General features: G+C 41.5%; 1 protein-coding gene across 1 annotated transcript; it reads right to left on the reverse strand.

The window, feature by feature from the left end:
* Positions 1 to 259: 259 nt before the first annotated feature.
* On the reverse strand, positions 260 to 17538 carry LOC127930317 (NACHT, LRR and PYD domains-containing protein 7-like). The gene is made up of 10 exons (XM_052519924.1): positions 17443 to 17538; positions 16210 to 16758; positions 10570 to 10686; positions 10277 to 10361; positions 9919 to 10147; positions 7349 to 9143; positions 6658 to 6831; positions 5520 to 5693; positions 5312 to 5358; positions 260 to 3278 (listed from the first exon to the last, which is right to left on the reverse strand). The coding sequence occupies exons 2-10, from the start codon at positions 16740 to 16742 to the stop codon at positions 2722 to 2724; spliced, it is 3711 nt and encodes a 1236-aa protein (XP_052375884.1). The 5' UTR covers positions 16743 to 16758; positions 17443 to 17538; the 3' UTR covers positions 260 to 2721.
* Positions 17539 to 17891: the final 353 nt, after the last annotated feature.

Consider the following 17891-nt stretch of genomic DNA (forward strand, 5'->3'; position numbering starts at 1 on the left):
TCTAGATACTCTACTCTGCTCTTGTATTACCCCATACAGCTGTTTACATTTCTAGATACTCTACTCTGCTCTTGTATTACCCCATACAGCTGTTTACATTTCTAGATACTCTACTCTGCTCTTGTATTACCCCATACAGCTGTTTACATTTCTAGATACTCTGCTCTTGTATTACCCCATACAGCTGTTTACATTTCTAGATACTCTGCTCTTGTATTACCCCATACAGCTGTTTATTACATTTCTAGATGTAACCCCATACAGCTGTTTACATTTCTTTGCTCTTGTATTACCCCATACAGCTGTTTACATTTCTTTGCTCTTGTATTACCCCATACAGCTGTTTACATTCATACAAAGGCAGAGTGCAGTATCAGCATTTTAGGGGTCATAGGTCAGATCAGTGGTCATGGTTGATATGCATGGACCAAAAAAAACTAACTTTAATGCAGTTTTTATCAGATTGGCTGTTTACGTAAACTGCTCTTTGCCTTTGTACTGCAGTACAAAGACCATGGGCACACCTTCCTGAAAACAATGACTCCATACTTTGCTGAAACCTGTTCTGCCAGTTAATGTCCTTAAAGACTAGAATGTTCCACTGTGGTTAGTCAAAAACATGACAAGATAGTGACCCTGACTGATGAATGTGTGAACTATCAAACAGATATGTCACATTCTGTTTCATCCAGAACTTGTTTCTTGCTTGTATCAGGGTACGTTTATAGGAATCATTTTCTCTAACTAGAAGTCACATCATTTCATGAAAATGTTTTTCTGCAGCGAGTGTAATGCAAGTCAAGGTCTCCTTGGATGAAGGTCAACAATATTTATAACCAGCATTGTTAAAATAACTGCTGTAATTCAAATCAGACCATACCAGTTCACACCCTAAAACAAGACAATGTTCAACTGTAGTCCATGAAGAGGTTTAAGGATTATGTGCACAGCTATTCTGCCGTACAATTACAAACTTCTGCTACACATTTGGTTAAAGATGAGTTCAGACTGAAATCAGGCTTCGTAGTATCTGTTATATCTTGTGACATAGTGTCCTGGTTCTATTAGCTTCTGTTATATCTTGTGACAAAGTGTCCTGGTTCTATTAGCTTCTGTTATATCTTGTGACATAGTGTCCTGGTTCTATTAGCTTCTGTTATATCTTGTGACAAAGTGTCCTGGTTCTATTAGCTTCTGTTATATCTTGTGACAGAGTGTCCTGGTTCTATTAGCTTCTGTTATATCTTGTGACAAAGTGTCCTGGTTCTATTAGCTTCTGTTATATCTTGTGACAGAGTGTCCTGGATCTATTAGCTTCTGTTATATCTTGTGACAAAGTGTCCTGGATCTATTAGCTTCTGTTATATCTTGTGACAAAGTGTCCTGGTTCTATTAGCTTCTGTTATATCTTGTGACAGAGTGTCCTGGTTCTATTAGCTTCTGTTATATCTTGTGACAAAGTGTCCTGGTTCTATTAGCTTCTGTTATATCTTGTGACAAAGTGTCCTGGATCTATTAGCTTCTGTTATATCTTGTGACAAAGTGTCCTGGTTCTATTAGCTTCTGTTATATCTTGTGACAAAGTGTCCTGGTTCTATTGGCTTCTGTTATATCTTGTGACAAAGTGTCCTGGTTCTATTGGCTTCTGTTATATCTTGTGACAAAGTGTCCTGGTTCTATTGGCTTCTGTTATATCTTGTGACAGAGTGTCCTGGTTCTATTAGCTTCTGTTATATCTTGTGACAGAGTGTCCTGGTTCTATTAGCTTCTGTTATATCTTGTGACAAAGTGTCCTGGATCTATTAGCTTCTGTTATATCTTGTGACAAAGTGTCCTGGTTCTATTAGCTTCTGTTATATCTTGTGACAAAGTGTCCTGGTTCTATTAGCTTCTGTTATATCTTGTGACAAAGTGTCCTGGTTCTATTGGCTTCTGTTATATCTTGTGACAGAGTGTCCTGGTTCTATTAGCTTCTGTTATATCTTGTGACAAAGTGTCCTGGTTCTATTAGCTTCTGTTATATCTTGTGACAGAGTGTCCTGGTTCTATTAGCTTCTGTTATATATTGTGACAGAGTGTCCTGGTTCTATTAGCTTCTGTTATATCTTGTGACAAAGTGTCCTGGTTCTATTGGCTTCTGTTATATCTTGTGACAGAGTGTCCTGGTTCTATTAGCTTCTGTTATATCTTGTGACAAAGTGTCCTGGTTCTATTAGCTTCTGTTATATCTTGTGACAGAGTGTCCTGGTTCTATTAGCTTCTGTTATATCTTGTGACAAAGTGTCCTGGTTCTATTAGCTTCTGTTATATCTTGTGACAAAGTGTCCTGGTTCTATTAGCTTCTGTTATATCTTGTGACAAAGTGTCCTGGATCTATTAGCTTCTGTTATATCTTGTGACAAAGTGTCCTGGATCTATTAGCTTCTGTTATATCTTGTGACAAAGTGTCCTGGTTCTATTAGCTTCTGTTATATCTTGTGACAAAGTGTCCTGGTTCTATTAGCTTCTGTTATATCTATATATATCCAGTGTGTGTTATTGGGTGTCCAGTTTGTCCAGTCTGTGTTATTGTGTGTCCAGTGTGCGAGTGTGTGTGTCCATTGACACAGAGTTACCATGGTTATTATTTCCAGGAATAAATTGATCCAAACTGGTGTGTTCCTCCATGTATTTAAATGTCATATTGTGATCAAACATAAAACACATGATTAGAGTGAAACATCATGTTTTTTTTGGCCCCATGAACACCTGACACAGGGACACTGAGGAGTCAACATCATTAACCTTAAACCCTGGATAGAGGGGCTCAGTGAATGTGGTGTAGAATGTGTACAGGTGGGTCAGTGAGTCAGTGGAGACTCTGTAGAAGGACAGAGTGCCGGCTGGCCAGTCCAGATACACTCCTACTCTGTGGGAGCTGGAGGGGGGGACGTCTAAGGTAATGTGAACATTATTGTGCCTGGCATTGTAACTTTTGTCAGAAAAGAACAGACTCCAGGACTTGTCATTGGATCCAATAACACAGTCATTACCCCTTCCTCTCCTGCTGATTCCTTTATATGTCACTCCAATGTCAGCCAATCCCCCACTCCCCTCTACCTCCCAGTAACAGCGCCCAGTCAGACCATCTCTACACAGCACTTGCTGCCAGACCTCAAATCTCTCCTGGTGATCAGGATACGGTTGTGTCTCCCTGCTACGTGTCACCTTTCTGTTCTCCTCAGTCAGAGAGAGGAGTCTGTTTGCTGTGTTTGGGTCCAGAGTGAGATCACAGGCATCTGGTGGATGAAACCAGACACAATATTAGAAATCATCATCATTCACATTAGAATGTTAACTCCCTGGCGACCTGAATGCTCTCGTCGGCTGGCCCTCACTGCATATCCGTCGCCAAACCCACTGGCACCAGGTCATCTATAAGTCTTTGCTAGGTAAAGCCTGGCCTTATCTCAGCTCACTGGTCACCATAGCAACACCCACCCGTAGCACGCGCTCCAGCAGGTATATTTCACTGGTCATCCCCAAAGCCAACACTTCCTTTGGCCGCCTTTCCTTCCAGTTCTCTGCTGCCAATGACTGGAACGAATTGCAAAAATCACTGAAGCTGGTGTCTTATATCTCCCTCTCTAACTTTAAGCATCAGCTGTCAGGACAGCTTACTGATCACTGTACCTGTACATAACCAATCTGTAAATATCACACCCAACTACCTCATCCCCATATTATTACTTACCCTCTTGTTGTTTTGCACCCCAGTATCTCTACTTGCACATCATCATCTGCACATCTATCACTCCAGTATTAATGCGGAGATGTTTTTTTAAAAACATTTTAATTTTACCTTTATTTAACCAGGCAAGTCAGTTAAGAACAAATTCTTATTTTCAATGAGTTGTTCTCAACTGGCCTACTTACCTGCCTGTCTCTCTATGCCTGTCACTGCCTGTGTGTGTGTGTGTGTGTGTGTGGGTTAACTGCCTATTCAGGGGCAGAGCGACAGATTTGTACCTTGTCAGCTCGGGGGTTTGAACTTGCAACCTTCCGGCTACTAGTCCAACACTCTAACCACTAGGCTACCCTGCAGCCCCGGTAAATGAGAACTTGTTCTCAACTGGCCTACTTACCTGCCTGTCTCTCTATGCCTGTCACTGCCTGTGTGTGTGTGTGTGTGTGTGTGTGTGTGTGTGTGTGTGTGTGTGTGTGTGTGTGTGTGTGTGTGTGTGTGTGTGTGTGTGTGTGTGTGTGTGTGTGTGTGTGTGTGTGTGTGTGTGTGTGTGTGTGTGTGTGTGTGTGTGTGTGTGTGTGTGTGTGTGTGTGTGTGTGTGTGTGTGTGTGTGTGTGTGTGTGTGTGTGTGTGCCACTGTGTTTGCCTGCCCGTCTGTCTGTCCCCCTGTCTGCCCGTCTGTCCCCCTGCCCGCCCGTCTGTCCCCCTGCCTGCCCTTCTACCTGTCCCCCTGTGTGTGTGTGTGTGCCACTGTGTTTGCCTGCCCGTCTTGTCTGTCCCCCTGCCTGCCCGTCTGTCTGTCCCCCTGCCTTCCCGTCTGTCCCCCTGCCTGCCCGTCTGTCCCCCTGCCCGCCCGTCTGTCCCCCTGCCCGCCCGTCTGTCCCCCTGTCCGCCCGTCTGTCCCCCTGCCCGCCCTTCTGTCTGTCCCCCTGCCTGCCTGTCTGTCTGTCCCCCTGCCTGCCTGTCTGTCTGTCCCCCTGCCTGCCCTTCTATCTGTTAAATAAATGTGAAATAAAAAATTAAATGATGTAGCCAATTTTGACTTTGAATAATAATAATAACTATAAATAAAGGTGAAATAAAAAGAAAAAATCACAAATTAATTTAATGTTGATGTTTCTAGGTATCAAAAGGAGAAGTTAAGGTAACTTGAGACTTGTTGAATGGTCATATGTTATACTGTATGGTAATATAAAACACACTTATTCCCATTAATTACACACACACACACACACACACACACACACACACACACACACACACACACACACACACACATCCTGAACGCACACACACACCTGTATGCATGCATAAACACACATTTCTAGCGTAACACACACACACACACACACACACACACACACACACACACGTATGCATGCATAAACACACATTTCTAGCGTACACGAACACACCACACACACACTGCCAAAGCTACTCTTTCTAAACGTTGGTGTCCCTGATTTCTGCTTCTGTAGAACTACAGATTGTATGTAATATGACCAAGTAAGTAATGATGGAGGTCTTTGACTTAACTTGAATTAAGACTTATTCTTAGTCATATTCTTCACAGTAGTCAACACTCACATTTTCTAAGCCCAGGTTTCATTGTGTACTCTCCACCATGTTCCACACTGTAGCGGTAAGCAGAAGAACAGACAGTCATTGAGTGATACACATGAACACACACACACAGCATATAACGTTGTCCAAGTGGTGGTAAGAATGTTTGCCTTAACTAGCCTGATAACTCAAACATGTCTGATATGAACATAGACATAAACCCTCTACACACTTGAGTTTCTCCAGTCTGCAGTGTGGATCCTCCAGTCCAGCAGAGAGCAGTCTGACTCCTGAGTCTCCTGGGTGATTGTAGCTCAGGTCCAGCTCTCTCAGGTGTGAGGGGTTTGACCTCAGAGCTGAGACCAGAGAAGCACAGCCTTCCTCTGTGACTAGACAGCCTGACAGCCTGCAAAGAGTCAAATCATATTAAAATCACACTGATATTCTTTAGTGGTGAAAATAGTGACAGTATATTTCTTCAACATATTCAGATATATCAATGTCCAGCAACCTTTCATATCTATTCGTAAATGAATGTATATCATTTTTTTAGAAATGACAAAAAAATCTAAGTATGCCTTGTAGAGAGAAAAACATAAAGTCCAAATATTTCAGTAGACTGACCAGACCAGTTTAAAAAGCAGTATCAGTCAGAAGACAGACAGTGAGGTATCAGACTTAGATTGTACTGAGTACACAGTCCACACCATATCTATTTAGACAGTGAGGTATCAGACTTAGATTGTACCGAGTACACAGTCCACACCATATCTATTTTGACAGTGAAGCTAACATTTTAAATGTGCCTCCAGCACTCCAGCATTTTTGGATTTAAGATCAAATGTTTTATTTAAATTGACAGTATATAATGTCTTCTTCAATTTCAGGGTATTCTTTTATACATGTCTGTTTCACGTTTAGAAAATGAAAAGCAATTCATGTATCTAGTCCCCCTATCTGAAGAAGTCATAAGTATTCTGGCCAATTAACTTATAGTCTATTAAAGTAGTCAAAAGATTAGTATTTGGTCTCATATTCCTTCGTGACAATGACTACGTCAAGCTTGTCACTGCCATGATTAAGAAAGATCATGAATTAATCATTAATAATAAAGAGAGAGAGAGAGAGTTACAGAAGGCTACAACCAAACATACTAACCTCTCACCATTAACCTCTAATTAAAGGTGACATTCTGTACTGTCACCTAATATGAAACTTTTTTCTAAAAGCCAAAATACAGGAGCATAGCAGCAAATTTAAACCTGTAAACTTCACTGTAAACACACATATGATGTGGACTATGTGTCTGGTAAACTCATGTGGAACTAGTGAACAGTTATCACTTGTTGACCAACTACAGGAATACTGACCTCAGAGTCTCCAGTTTACAGTGGGGATTCCCCAGTCCATCAGAGAGCAGCTTCACTCCTGAATCCTTCAGGTCATTGTTACTCAGGTCCAGCTCTCTCAGGTGTGAGGGGTTTGACTTCAGAGCTGAGACCAGAGAAACACAGCCTTCCTCTGTGACTCCACAGCCTGACAGCCTGATAAAGAGATCATCATGATTTCACAAACACACTGTTTATTTAAAACCAGTAGTGTAGAAGGACAATGGCAGATGCATTTGGTTTATTCTCTCAAACAACATATAGATTCATCTTTAATCTCCTAGAAATGTATGGTCACATTGTTGTAATATTTCTGTTGTGGAGAAATGACCAAGCAGGAGACGGGAGTACAGTTAGTTTTCGTTTAGTCAGAACCCCTCCGTGCTCTACAGTTCCCGGCACCCCAGTGTGCATTTCCTATTAGGTGTAGTAACGTAACACTGCCGTAATGCATTACAGCTTAGTAACAGCACAGTAACTCATATAAACAGATGTAGATCCCAGATACTACAGTAACTCATATAAACAGATGTAGATCCCAGATACTACCATTGTTATACTAATGTGAACAGCAATGCACTGAGTAAATATGTTTTTCAACTATTCATATTTTTCTCTAAAGTGAATATTTCTTCCTGATGATTAGTACTTAAATGTATTTGTATTTACTCACAGAGCAGCTCTGGAGACTTTGACCACTGGCAGCAGCCTCAGAAGACCTTCCTCTGATCTGGAGTATTTCTTCAGGTCAAACACATCCAGCTCCTTTTCTGAAGTCAGCAACACAAACACCAGAGCTGACCACTGTGAAGGTAAAAGTTTGGCTTCTGAGAGACTTCCTGATCTCAGGTATCTTTGGATCTCCTCCACTAGAGAATGGTCATTCAGTTCATTCAGACAGTGGAACAGATTGATGCTCCTCTCTGGAGAGGGATTCTCCCTGATCTTCTCCTTGATGTACTTGACTGTTTCTTCATGGCTCTGTGAGCTGCTTCCTGTCTCGGTCAGTAGACCTCCTAAGTGCTTCTGATTGGACTCCAGTGAGAGGCCCAGAAGGAAGCGGAGGAAAAGGTCCAGGTTTCCCGTCTCACTTTGTAAGGCTTCATCCACAGCACTCTTGTAGACAGTAACTTCAGGCTTGTTTCTGAACAGCGCAAAAATGTTCCTGGACCTGGATTGAGGTTTGCACATTAGATTCCCATTGTTGTTGCTGAATGAGAGGAACACATATACAGCAGCCAGAAACTCCTGAATGCTCAGATGCACAAAGCAGTACACATTGTCCTGGTACAGCCCACATTCCTCTTTAAAGAGCTGTGTGCACAATCCTGAGTACACTGAAGCTTCATTGACATCAATGCCAGCCTCTTTCAGGTCTTCTTCATAGAAAATCAGATTGCCCTTCACAAGCTGTTGAAAAGCCAGTTTTCCCAGTGACAGAATGCTCTCTTTATTCCAGTGTGGACCCCTCTCTTCTTTCCCAAGATACTTTTCATTCTTCTTTATGGTATGAAACACCACAAGGTGTGTGTACATCTCAGTCAGAGTCTTGGGCATCTCTTCTCTCTTATGTTTCAGCATGTCTTCAAGGACTGTTGCAGAAATCCAACAGAAGACTGGAATGTGGCACATGATGTGGAGGCTCCTTGATGTCTTTATGTGTGAGATGATTCTGCTGGCCAGGTCCTCATCATCACTGAATCTCTTCCTGAAGTACTCCTCCTTCTGTGGGTCATTGAACCCTCGTACCTCTGTCACCTGGTCAACACACCCTGAAGGGATCTTATTGGCTGCTGCAGGTCGGGTAGTTATCCAGAGGAGAGCAGAGGGAAGCAGGTTTCCCTTGATGAGATTTGTCAGCAGAACATCCACTGAGGTTGACTTTGTGACGTCACAACAGATCTTGTTGTTCTGGAAGTCTAGGGGCAGTCGGCACTCATCCAGACCATCAAAGATGAACAGAACTTTGTACTTGTCGTAGTTGGAAATTCTTGATTCTTTGGTTTCCATTGAGAAGTGATTGAGAAGTTCAATCAAAGTGTGTTTGTCCTCTTTCATCAAATTCAGCTCCCGAAAAGGGAATGAAAATACAAATTGGACATCCTGATTTGCTTTTCCTTCAGCCCAGTCCAGGATGAACTTCTGCACAGAGACTGTTTTTCCAATGCCAGCGACTCCCTTTGTCAGCACAGTTCTGATAAGTTTGTCTTGTCCAGTTAAGGGTTTGAAGATGTCATTACATTTGATTGCAGTCTCTGGTCTTGCTTGTTTCCTGGTTGTTGTCTCAATCTGTCTCAGCTCATGTTCATTATTGACCTCTCCTGTTCCACCCTCTGTGATGTAGAGCTCTGTGTAGATCTTATTGAGAAGTGTTGGGTTTCCTTGTTTAGCGATCCCCTCAAATACACATTGAAACTTCTTCTTCAGATTAGATTTGAGTTCACGTTGGCAAATCACAGCAAGTTCATCTGAATGAAGAAATAACACAGAGGATATTAATGTTACGTCTGTTTTAATGTCTACAGTGTTGTTGGACTGTTATAAAGTTATACATTATAATAATGTTTTCCCTTAAAAATGTGTACATGATTTCATAATGCATTACACACTGGAGTGACTGATTATATTATTATTATTATTATTATTGATCATTAATGTTGTGTAACGACTTTCCTCTTCCTCTTCTGAGGAGGAGTAGCAAGGATCGGACCAATACGCAGCGTGGTAAGTGTTCATCTTTTTTAATAAGGTTTTTAATAAGAACAAAACAATAAACGACAACGTGACAAAACAAAAACCTAAACAGTTCCGTGTGGAAACAAACACGGAAAATAAACACAAAAGGAAAGGTATTATTCTCAATCAGAGACAACTAACGACACCTGCCTCTGATTGAGAACCTCTCTCTCTCTCTCTCTCTCTCTCTCTCTCTCTCTCTCTCTCTCTCTCTCTCTCTCTCTCTCTCTCTCTCTCTCTCTCTCTCTCTCTCTCTCTCTCTCTCTCTCTCTCTCTCTCTCTCTCTCTCTCTCTCTCTCTCTCTCTCTCTCTCTCTCTCTCTCTCTCTCTCTCTCTCTCTCTCTCTCTCTCCAACACATCGCTGCTGCTACTTGATGAGGTCACTAAGTGTTGTATTAAGGCTTCTACAATATCATTGAGTTACAAAGCTATTTTAGCTGTACTTGAGCTACAACTTTTAAATGTTTGTTATAAAACAGCATTCAACATGAGGCAGACAGCTCTTACTTTTCTCCAGTGTGTCAGCAAGCTCCTTCTGGTTCATTTTCCTCAGGACGTGCAGTGTGATCTTCAGAGCTCCCTCTCTGGCACTGCTCTCCTGCTTCTCATCTTCAGCATCCACCACTTCCTTATCCTGCTTCTGACTCTCAAAGCCTTCTGGGAGTTCTGGACTAAGAATCCTCTTGTACCTCTTCAGCTCGTTCTTTACAAATGTTATAATATTCTCTTCAAGCAACTGAAATAAATAAAGTAAATAAGTTAAGCAAGAGAATAAATGCTTTCTCATGAACACATTAATGAATGATTGACAGATCAACTTTACTTGAGGTAAACAAAAACAAATGTACATAACAGGACCACATACACTGAATATAGAGGCCAGGTCTGTTTGATGACTCTGGGAAGACTGACCACTGAGAATCTCTGACTCTGATCTCTCTTGTTGGTTTCTGTGGACAAAACACGAGGACACACACACACACACACACACACACACACACACACAGGTAATGTTTTGTTTGTTTCATATTGTTTTAGTAAAAATTGAAAAATGGTTTGCCTGTGGATTATGAAAACAACAAGAATAAATGGGAGAGGAGAAATGACTAGAGACAGTGTTGTTTAACTCACAGACCAGGACCCATGAGTTCTTCTTACCTTTGTCCAGTAGAAAAGTCTCCCTCTCTAAACAGTATAGGATGACCCATAGACCGGTCACTCTTCATGGACACACAGCTGGGTACAGGGGAGGCTGGTCTCTCCTGCTTGATTGGGCTTCAACACAACAGAGACAAACATTACATCTCTCATCTACTCTGAGCTCAGATGGGGAAACATAAGAAAAGTTTCATTCCCAAAATGATATATCCTCTGCCTCAGTCTCAGAGAAATCAGTAGTACTGCTACGTTTTATACTGTAATAATATGTATCTGCCTCAGTCTCAGAGAAATCAGTAGTACTGCTAGGTTTTATACTGTAATAATATATATCTGCCTCAGTCTCAGAGAAATCAGTAGTACTGCTAGGTTTTACACAGTAATAATATATATCTGCCTCAGTCTCAGAGAAATAAGTAGCACTGCTAGGTTTAACACAGTAATAATATATATCTGACTCACTCTCAGAGAAATAAATAGCACTGCTAGGTTTAAAACAGTCAAATGTAAATAAATAACTAATAAATATCTAAAATGTTTACAGTAATGACATCTATAATGTTTACAGTAATGACATCTATAATGTTTACAGTAATGACATCTATAATGTTTACAGTAATGACATCTATAATGTTTACAGTAATGACATCTATAATGTTTACAGTAATGACATCTATAATGTTTACAGTAATAACATCTATAATGTTTACAGTAATGACATCTATAATGTTTACAGTAATGACATCTATAATGTTTACAGTAATGACATCTATACTGTTTACAGTAATGACATCTATAATGTTTACAGTAATGACATCTATAATGTTTACAGTAATGACATCTATAATGTTTACAGTAATAACATCTATAATGTTTACAGTAATAACATCTATAATGTTTACAGTAATAACATCTATAATGTTTACAGTAATAACATCTGGACACTTCCGGCGCCGACTGAGATGGCCGCCTCGCTTCGCGTTCCTAGGAAACTATGCAGTTTTTTGTTTTTTTACGTGTTATTTCTTACATTAGTACCCCAGGTCATCTTAGGTTTCATTACATACAGTCGAGAAGAACTACTGAATATAAGATCAGCGTCAACTCACCATCAGTACGACCAAGAATATGTTTTCCGCGACGCGGATCCTGTGTTCTGCCTTACAAACAGGACAACGGAATGGATCGCTTGCAGCGACCCAAGGAAACGACTACGAAAAAGAGGGAAATGCGGCGGTGTTCTGGTCAGACTCCGAAAAAGGGCACATCGCGCACCACTTCCCAGTATTCTTCTTGCCAATGTCCAGTCTCTCGACAACAAGGTTGATGAAATCCGAGCAAGGGTGGCATTCCAGAGGGACATCAGAGACTGCAACGTTCTCTGCTTTACGGAAACATGGCTTACTGGGAAGACGCTATCCAGGGCGGTGCAGCCAACGGGTTTCTCCACGCATCGCGCGGACAGAAACAAACATCTCTCTGGTAAGAAGAGTGGCGGGGGCGTATGCCTCATGACTAACGGGACATGGTGTGATGAAGGAAACATACAGGAACTCAAATCCTTCTGTTCACCTGATTTAGAATTCCTCACAATCAAATGTAGACCGCATTATCTTCCAAGAGAATTCTCTTCGATTATAATCACAGCCGTATATATCCCCCCCAAGCAGACACATCGATGGCTCTGAACGAACTTTATTTAACTCTTTGCAAACTGGAAAACATTTATCCGGAGGCTGCATTCATTGTAGCTGGGGATTTTAACAAAGCCAATCTGAAAACAAGACTCCCTAAATTTTATCAGCATATCGATTGCGCAACCAGGGGTGGTAAAACCTTGTATCATTGTTACTCTAACTTCCGCGACGCATATAAGGCCCTGCCCCGCCCCCCTTTCGGAAAAGCTGACCACGACTCCATTTTGCTGATCCCTGCCTACAGGCAGAAATTAAAACAAGAGGCTCCCACGCTGAGGTCTGTCCAACGCTGGTCAGACCAAGCTGACTCAACACTCCAAGACTGCTTCCATCACGTGGACTGGGACATGTTTCGTATTGCGTCAGATGGGAATATTGACGAATACGCTGATTCGGTGTGCGAGTTCATTAGAACGTGCGTCGAAGATGTCGTTCCCATAGCAACGATAAAAACATTCCCTAACCAGAAACCGTGGATTGATGGCAGCATTCGCGTGAAACTGAAAGCGCGAACCACTGCTTTTAATCAGGGCAAGGTGTCTGGCAACATGACTGAATACAAACAGTGCAGCTATTCCCTCCGCAAGGCTATTAAACAAGCTAAGCGTCAGTACAGAGACAAAGTGGAATCTCAATTCAATGGCTCAGACACAAGAGGCATGTGGCAGGGTCTACAGTCAATCACAGACTACAAGAAGAAACCCAGCCCAGTCACGGATCAGGATGTCTTGCTCCCAGGCAGACTAAATAACTTTTTTGCCCGCTTTGAGGACAATACAGTGCCACTGACACGGCCTGCAACGGAAACATGCGGTCTCTCCTTCACTGCAGCCGAGGTGAGTAAGACATTTAAACGTGTTAACCCTCGCAAGGCTGCAGGCCCAGACGGCATCCCCAGCCGCGCCCTCAGAGCATGCGCAGACCAGCTGGCCGGTGTGTTTACGGACATATTCAATCAATCCCTATACCAGTCTGCTGTTCCCACATGCTTCAAGAGGGCCACCATTGTTCCTGTTCCCAAGAAAGCTAAGGTAACTGAGCTAAACGACTACCGCCCGTAGCACTCACCTCCGTCATCATGAAGTGCTTTGAGAGACTAGTCAAGGACCATATCACCTCCACCCTACCTGACACCCTAGACCCACTCCAATTTGCTTACCGCCCAAATAGGTCCACAGACGATGCAATCTCAACCACACTGCACACTGCCCTAACCCACCTGGACAAGAGGAATACCTATGTGAGAATGCTGTTCATCGACTACAGCTCGGCATTCAACACCATAGTACCCTCCAAGCTCGTCATCAAGCTCGAGACCCTGGGTCTCGACCCCGCCCTGTGCAACTGGGTACTGGACTTCCTGACGGGCCGCCCCCAGGTGGTGAGGGTAGGCAACAACATCTCCTCCCCGCTGATCCTCAACACGGGGCCCCACAAGGGTGCGTTCTGAGCCCTCTCCTGTACTCCCTGTTCACCCACGACTGCGTGGCCACGCACGCTCCAACTCAATCATCAAGTTTGCGGACGACACAACAGTGGTAGGCTTGATTACCAACAACGACGAGACGGCCTACAGGGAGGAGGTGAGGGCCCTCGGAGTGTGGTGTCAGGAAAATAACCTCACACTCAACGTCAACAAAACTAAGGAGATGATTGTGGACTTCAGGAAACAGCAGAGGGAACACCCCCTATCCACATCGATGGAACAGTAGTGGAGAGGGTAGCTAGTTTTAAGTTCCTCGGCATACACATCACAGACAAACTGAATTGGTCCACTCACACTGACAGCGTCGTGAAGAAGGCGCAGCAGCGCCTATTCAACCTCAGGAGGCTGAAGAAATTCGGCTTGTCACCAAAAGCACTCACAAACTTCTACAGATGCACAATCGAGAGCATCCTGGCGGGCTGTATCACCGCCTGGTATGGCAACTGCTCCGCCCTCAACCGTAAGGCTCTCCAGAGGGTAGTGAGGACTGCACAACGCATCACCGGGGCAAACTACCTGCCCTCCAGGACACCTACACCACCCGTTGTTATAGGAAGGCCATAAAGATCATCAAGGACATCAACCACCCGAACCACTGCCTGTTCACCCCGCTATCATCCAGAAGGCGAGGTCAGTACAGGTGCATCAAAGCTGGGACCGAGAGACTGAAAAACAGCTTCTATCTCAAGGCCATCAGACTGTTAAACAGCCACCACTAACATTGAGTGGCTGCTGCCAACACACTGTCATTGACACTGACCCAACTCCAGCCATTTTAATAATGGGAATTGATGGGAATTATGTAAATATATCACTAGCCACTTTAAACAATGCTACCTTATATAATGTTACTTACCCTACATTATTCATCTCATATGCATATGTATATACTGTACTCTACATCATCGACTGCATCCTTATGTAACACATGTATCACTAGCCACTTTAACTATGCCACTTTGTTTACTTTGTCTACACACTCATCTCATATGTATATACTGTACTCGATACCATCTACTGTATGCTGCTCTGTACCATCACTCATTCATATATCCTTATGTACATATTCTTTATCCCCTTACACTGTGTATAAGACAGTAGTTTAGGAATTGTTAGTTAGATTACTTGTTGGTTATCACTGCATTGTCGGAACTAGAAGCACAAGCATTTCGCTACACTCGCATTTAACATCTGCTAACCATGTGTATGTGACAAATAAAATTTGATTTGATTTGATTTGATTTACTGTTTACAGTAATGACATCTATAATGTTTACAGTAATGACATCTATAATGTTTACAGTAATGACATCTATAATGTTTACAGTAATAACATCTATAATGTTTACAGTAATGACATCTATAATGTTTACAGTAATGACATCTATAATGTTTACAGTAATAACATCTATAATGTTTACAGTAATGACATCTATAATGTTTACAGTAATGACATCTATAATGTTTACAGTAATGACATCTATAATGTTTACAGTAATGACATCTATAATGTTTACAGTAATGACATCTATAATGTTTACAGTAATAACATCTATAATGTTTACAGTAATGACATCTATAATGTTTACAGTAATGACATCTATAATGTTTACAGTAATGACATCTATAATGTTTACAGTAATGACATCTATAATGTTTACAGTAATGACATCTATAATGTTTACAGTAATGACATCTATAATGTTTACAGTAATGACATCTATAATGTTTACAGTAATGACATCTATAATGTTTACAGTAATGACATCTATAATGTTTACAGTAATGACATCTATAATGTTTACAGTAATGACATCTATAATGTTTACAGTAATGACATCTATAATGTTTACAGTAATGACATCTATAATGTTTACAGTAATGACATCTATAATGATTACAGTAATGACATCTATAATATTTACAGTAATGACATCTATAATGTTTACAGTAATAACATCTATAATGTTTACAGTAATAACATCTATAATGTTTACAGTAATGACTATTACCCATCGTGAGCTATTTGAATCCCACCCCTCTGCTCCTCTCAGCCCAGTCCACCTGTCTCTGTAGAACATCCTCTTCATTTCCACCTGACATATATTATTCAACTGTGTTGTGAGTCTTACATGCATTTGAACCTTTCTCGTCTCATAGTATCCACGGACTGTCAGTTAAAGATATTTTTCAAACGAGTATTATCCTATTGTTAATTGACTGACTATGTCTTTCCAAATCCCCCAGCACTACTATTTCTAAAGATCATTTTAAACTAATATTGTGACTTTTCAACCGTTCCTATTTCCCTGTAAATTCTATTCTTAGCTAAATATGTTACAGACACATTAAGGTACCTATAAGCAATCATTTCTGATGAAAATGTTTTAAAAAATGTGAATTTTGGGGGATTTAATGATTTAGAAATAAAGTTCTTACATGACACCGTCATCTCACCTCTTGGCTTTGGAGTCATGTCCCCCAGAGAGTCTCATTTTAGAGGCAGGGCCCCCCTCCTCTCTCTCCCCAGAGAGTCTCATTTTAGAGGCAGGGCCCCCCTCCTCTCTCTCCCCAGAGAGTCTCATTTTAGAGGCAGGGACCCCCTCCTCTCTCTCCCCAGAGAGTCTCATTTTAGAGGCAGGGCCCCCCTCCTCTCTCTCCCCAGAGAGTCTCATTTTAGAGGCAGGGACCCCCTCCTCTCTCTCCCCAGAGAGTCTCATTTTAGAGGCAGGGCCCCCCTCCACTCTCTCCCCAGAGAGTCTCATTTTAGAGGCAGGGCCCCCCTCCACTCTCTCCCCAGAGAGTCTCATTTTAGAGGCAGGGCCCCCCTCCTCTCTCTCCCCAGAGAGTCTCATTTTAGAGGCAGGGACCCCCTCCTCTTTCTCCCCAGAGAGACTCATTTTAGAGGCAGGGACCCCCTCCTCTTTCTCCCCAGAGAGACTCATTTTAGAGACAGGACCCCCCTCCTCTCTCTCCCCAGAGAGACTCATTTCAGAGCACTGACCCCTAAACAGAGATCCAACATGTTGGTTATGGTTAACACAGTGACAAATAATTATTGAAGTTAAATTGTTCTCTTTTAAAACATTTCCTAACAGACACATCCAAACAGTCAGGTGATTTAATGCATCACATCAACATGTAGTGGTGACTGATGTGTTTAACCTCTTCTCCATGTAGAGAAACTATTGATAATAACAATACAATAATAATAACATCTCACTTTCTCTGTTAATCATTTCACTCATTCTAGTGTGCTGCTTTGTTCAACAGCCATGCTATTCTTATGCTATTATTGAATGTAATTCATAATAACAATGCTAAGGAAAGTATTTGTGGTTTCATACCAAATTACACAAGAAGCAGGAGCTCATTCTAATTTTTAAAAACAACAAATGTTTTGATATTCTGAAAGATGATTTAGAACTATGATACATGAACATTTTTACAAATTGTAAAATAACCATGATATATGCATCCTACAATACGATATATGAACTATATGTTTTTTTACATTTGACTTGCCAACGCCCAGTTAGCGCCATTTAGTATGATTGAACTGTCACGTAGCTGTCGCAGGTGAAATGGACTGTTACATCTGAGTGTTTAACTGTCATTCACTATACTAAAATAACACCAGACATTTAATGTCTCTACACACTTTACAATAATCCCTGGGAAGAGTCTTACCTTGTAGCCTGAATTCACAACCAGAACTCAAGTCATTGAGATATTTTCCGTTGTACTGAGAGAAGCACCTTCCTGATGACAAGTCTCTCTGTATCTATGTTCTATGTACAGTTGATCTTTGGATGCAATAATATCTGGTCAAAGTCTAGTGACTCAACACCATAATATATCATAAACAGAACAGCAGTTTAACCTTTGGCCAGTAAAGGCCATGGCATATTATAACATGTAGAATCATTATAATGGATCCAGGTTCATACTATAACATGTAGAATCATTATGATGATCCAGGTTCATACTATAACATGTAGAATCATTATGATGATCCAGGTTCATACTATAACATGTAGAATCATTATAATGGATCCAGGTTCATACTATAACATGTAGAATCATTATGATGATCCAGGTTCATACTATAACATGTATAATCATTATGATGATCCAGG

This window comes from Oncorhynchus keta, chromosome 5, assembly GCF_023373465.1.
Source record: "Oncorhynchus keta strain PuntledgeMale-10-30-2019 chromosome 5, Oket_V2, whole genome shotgun sequence".
Classification (NCBI taxonomy): domain Eukaryota; kingdom Metazoa; phylum Chordata; class Actinopteri; order Salmoniformes; family Salmonidae; genus Oncorhynchus; species Oncorhynchus keta.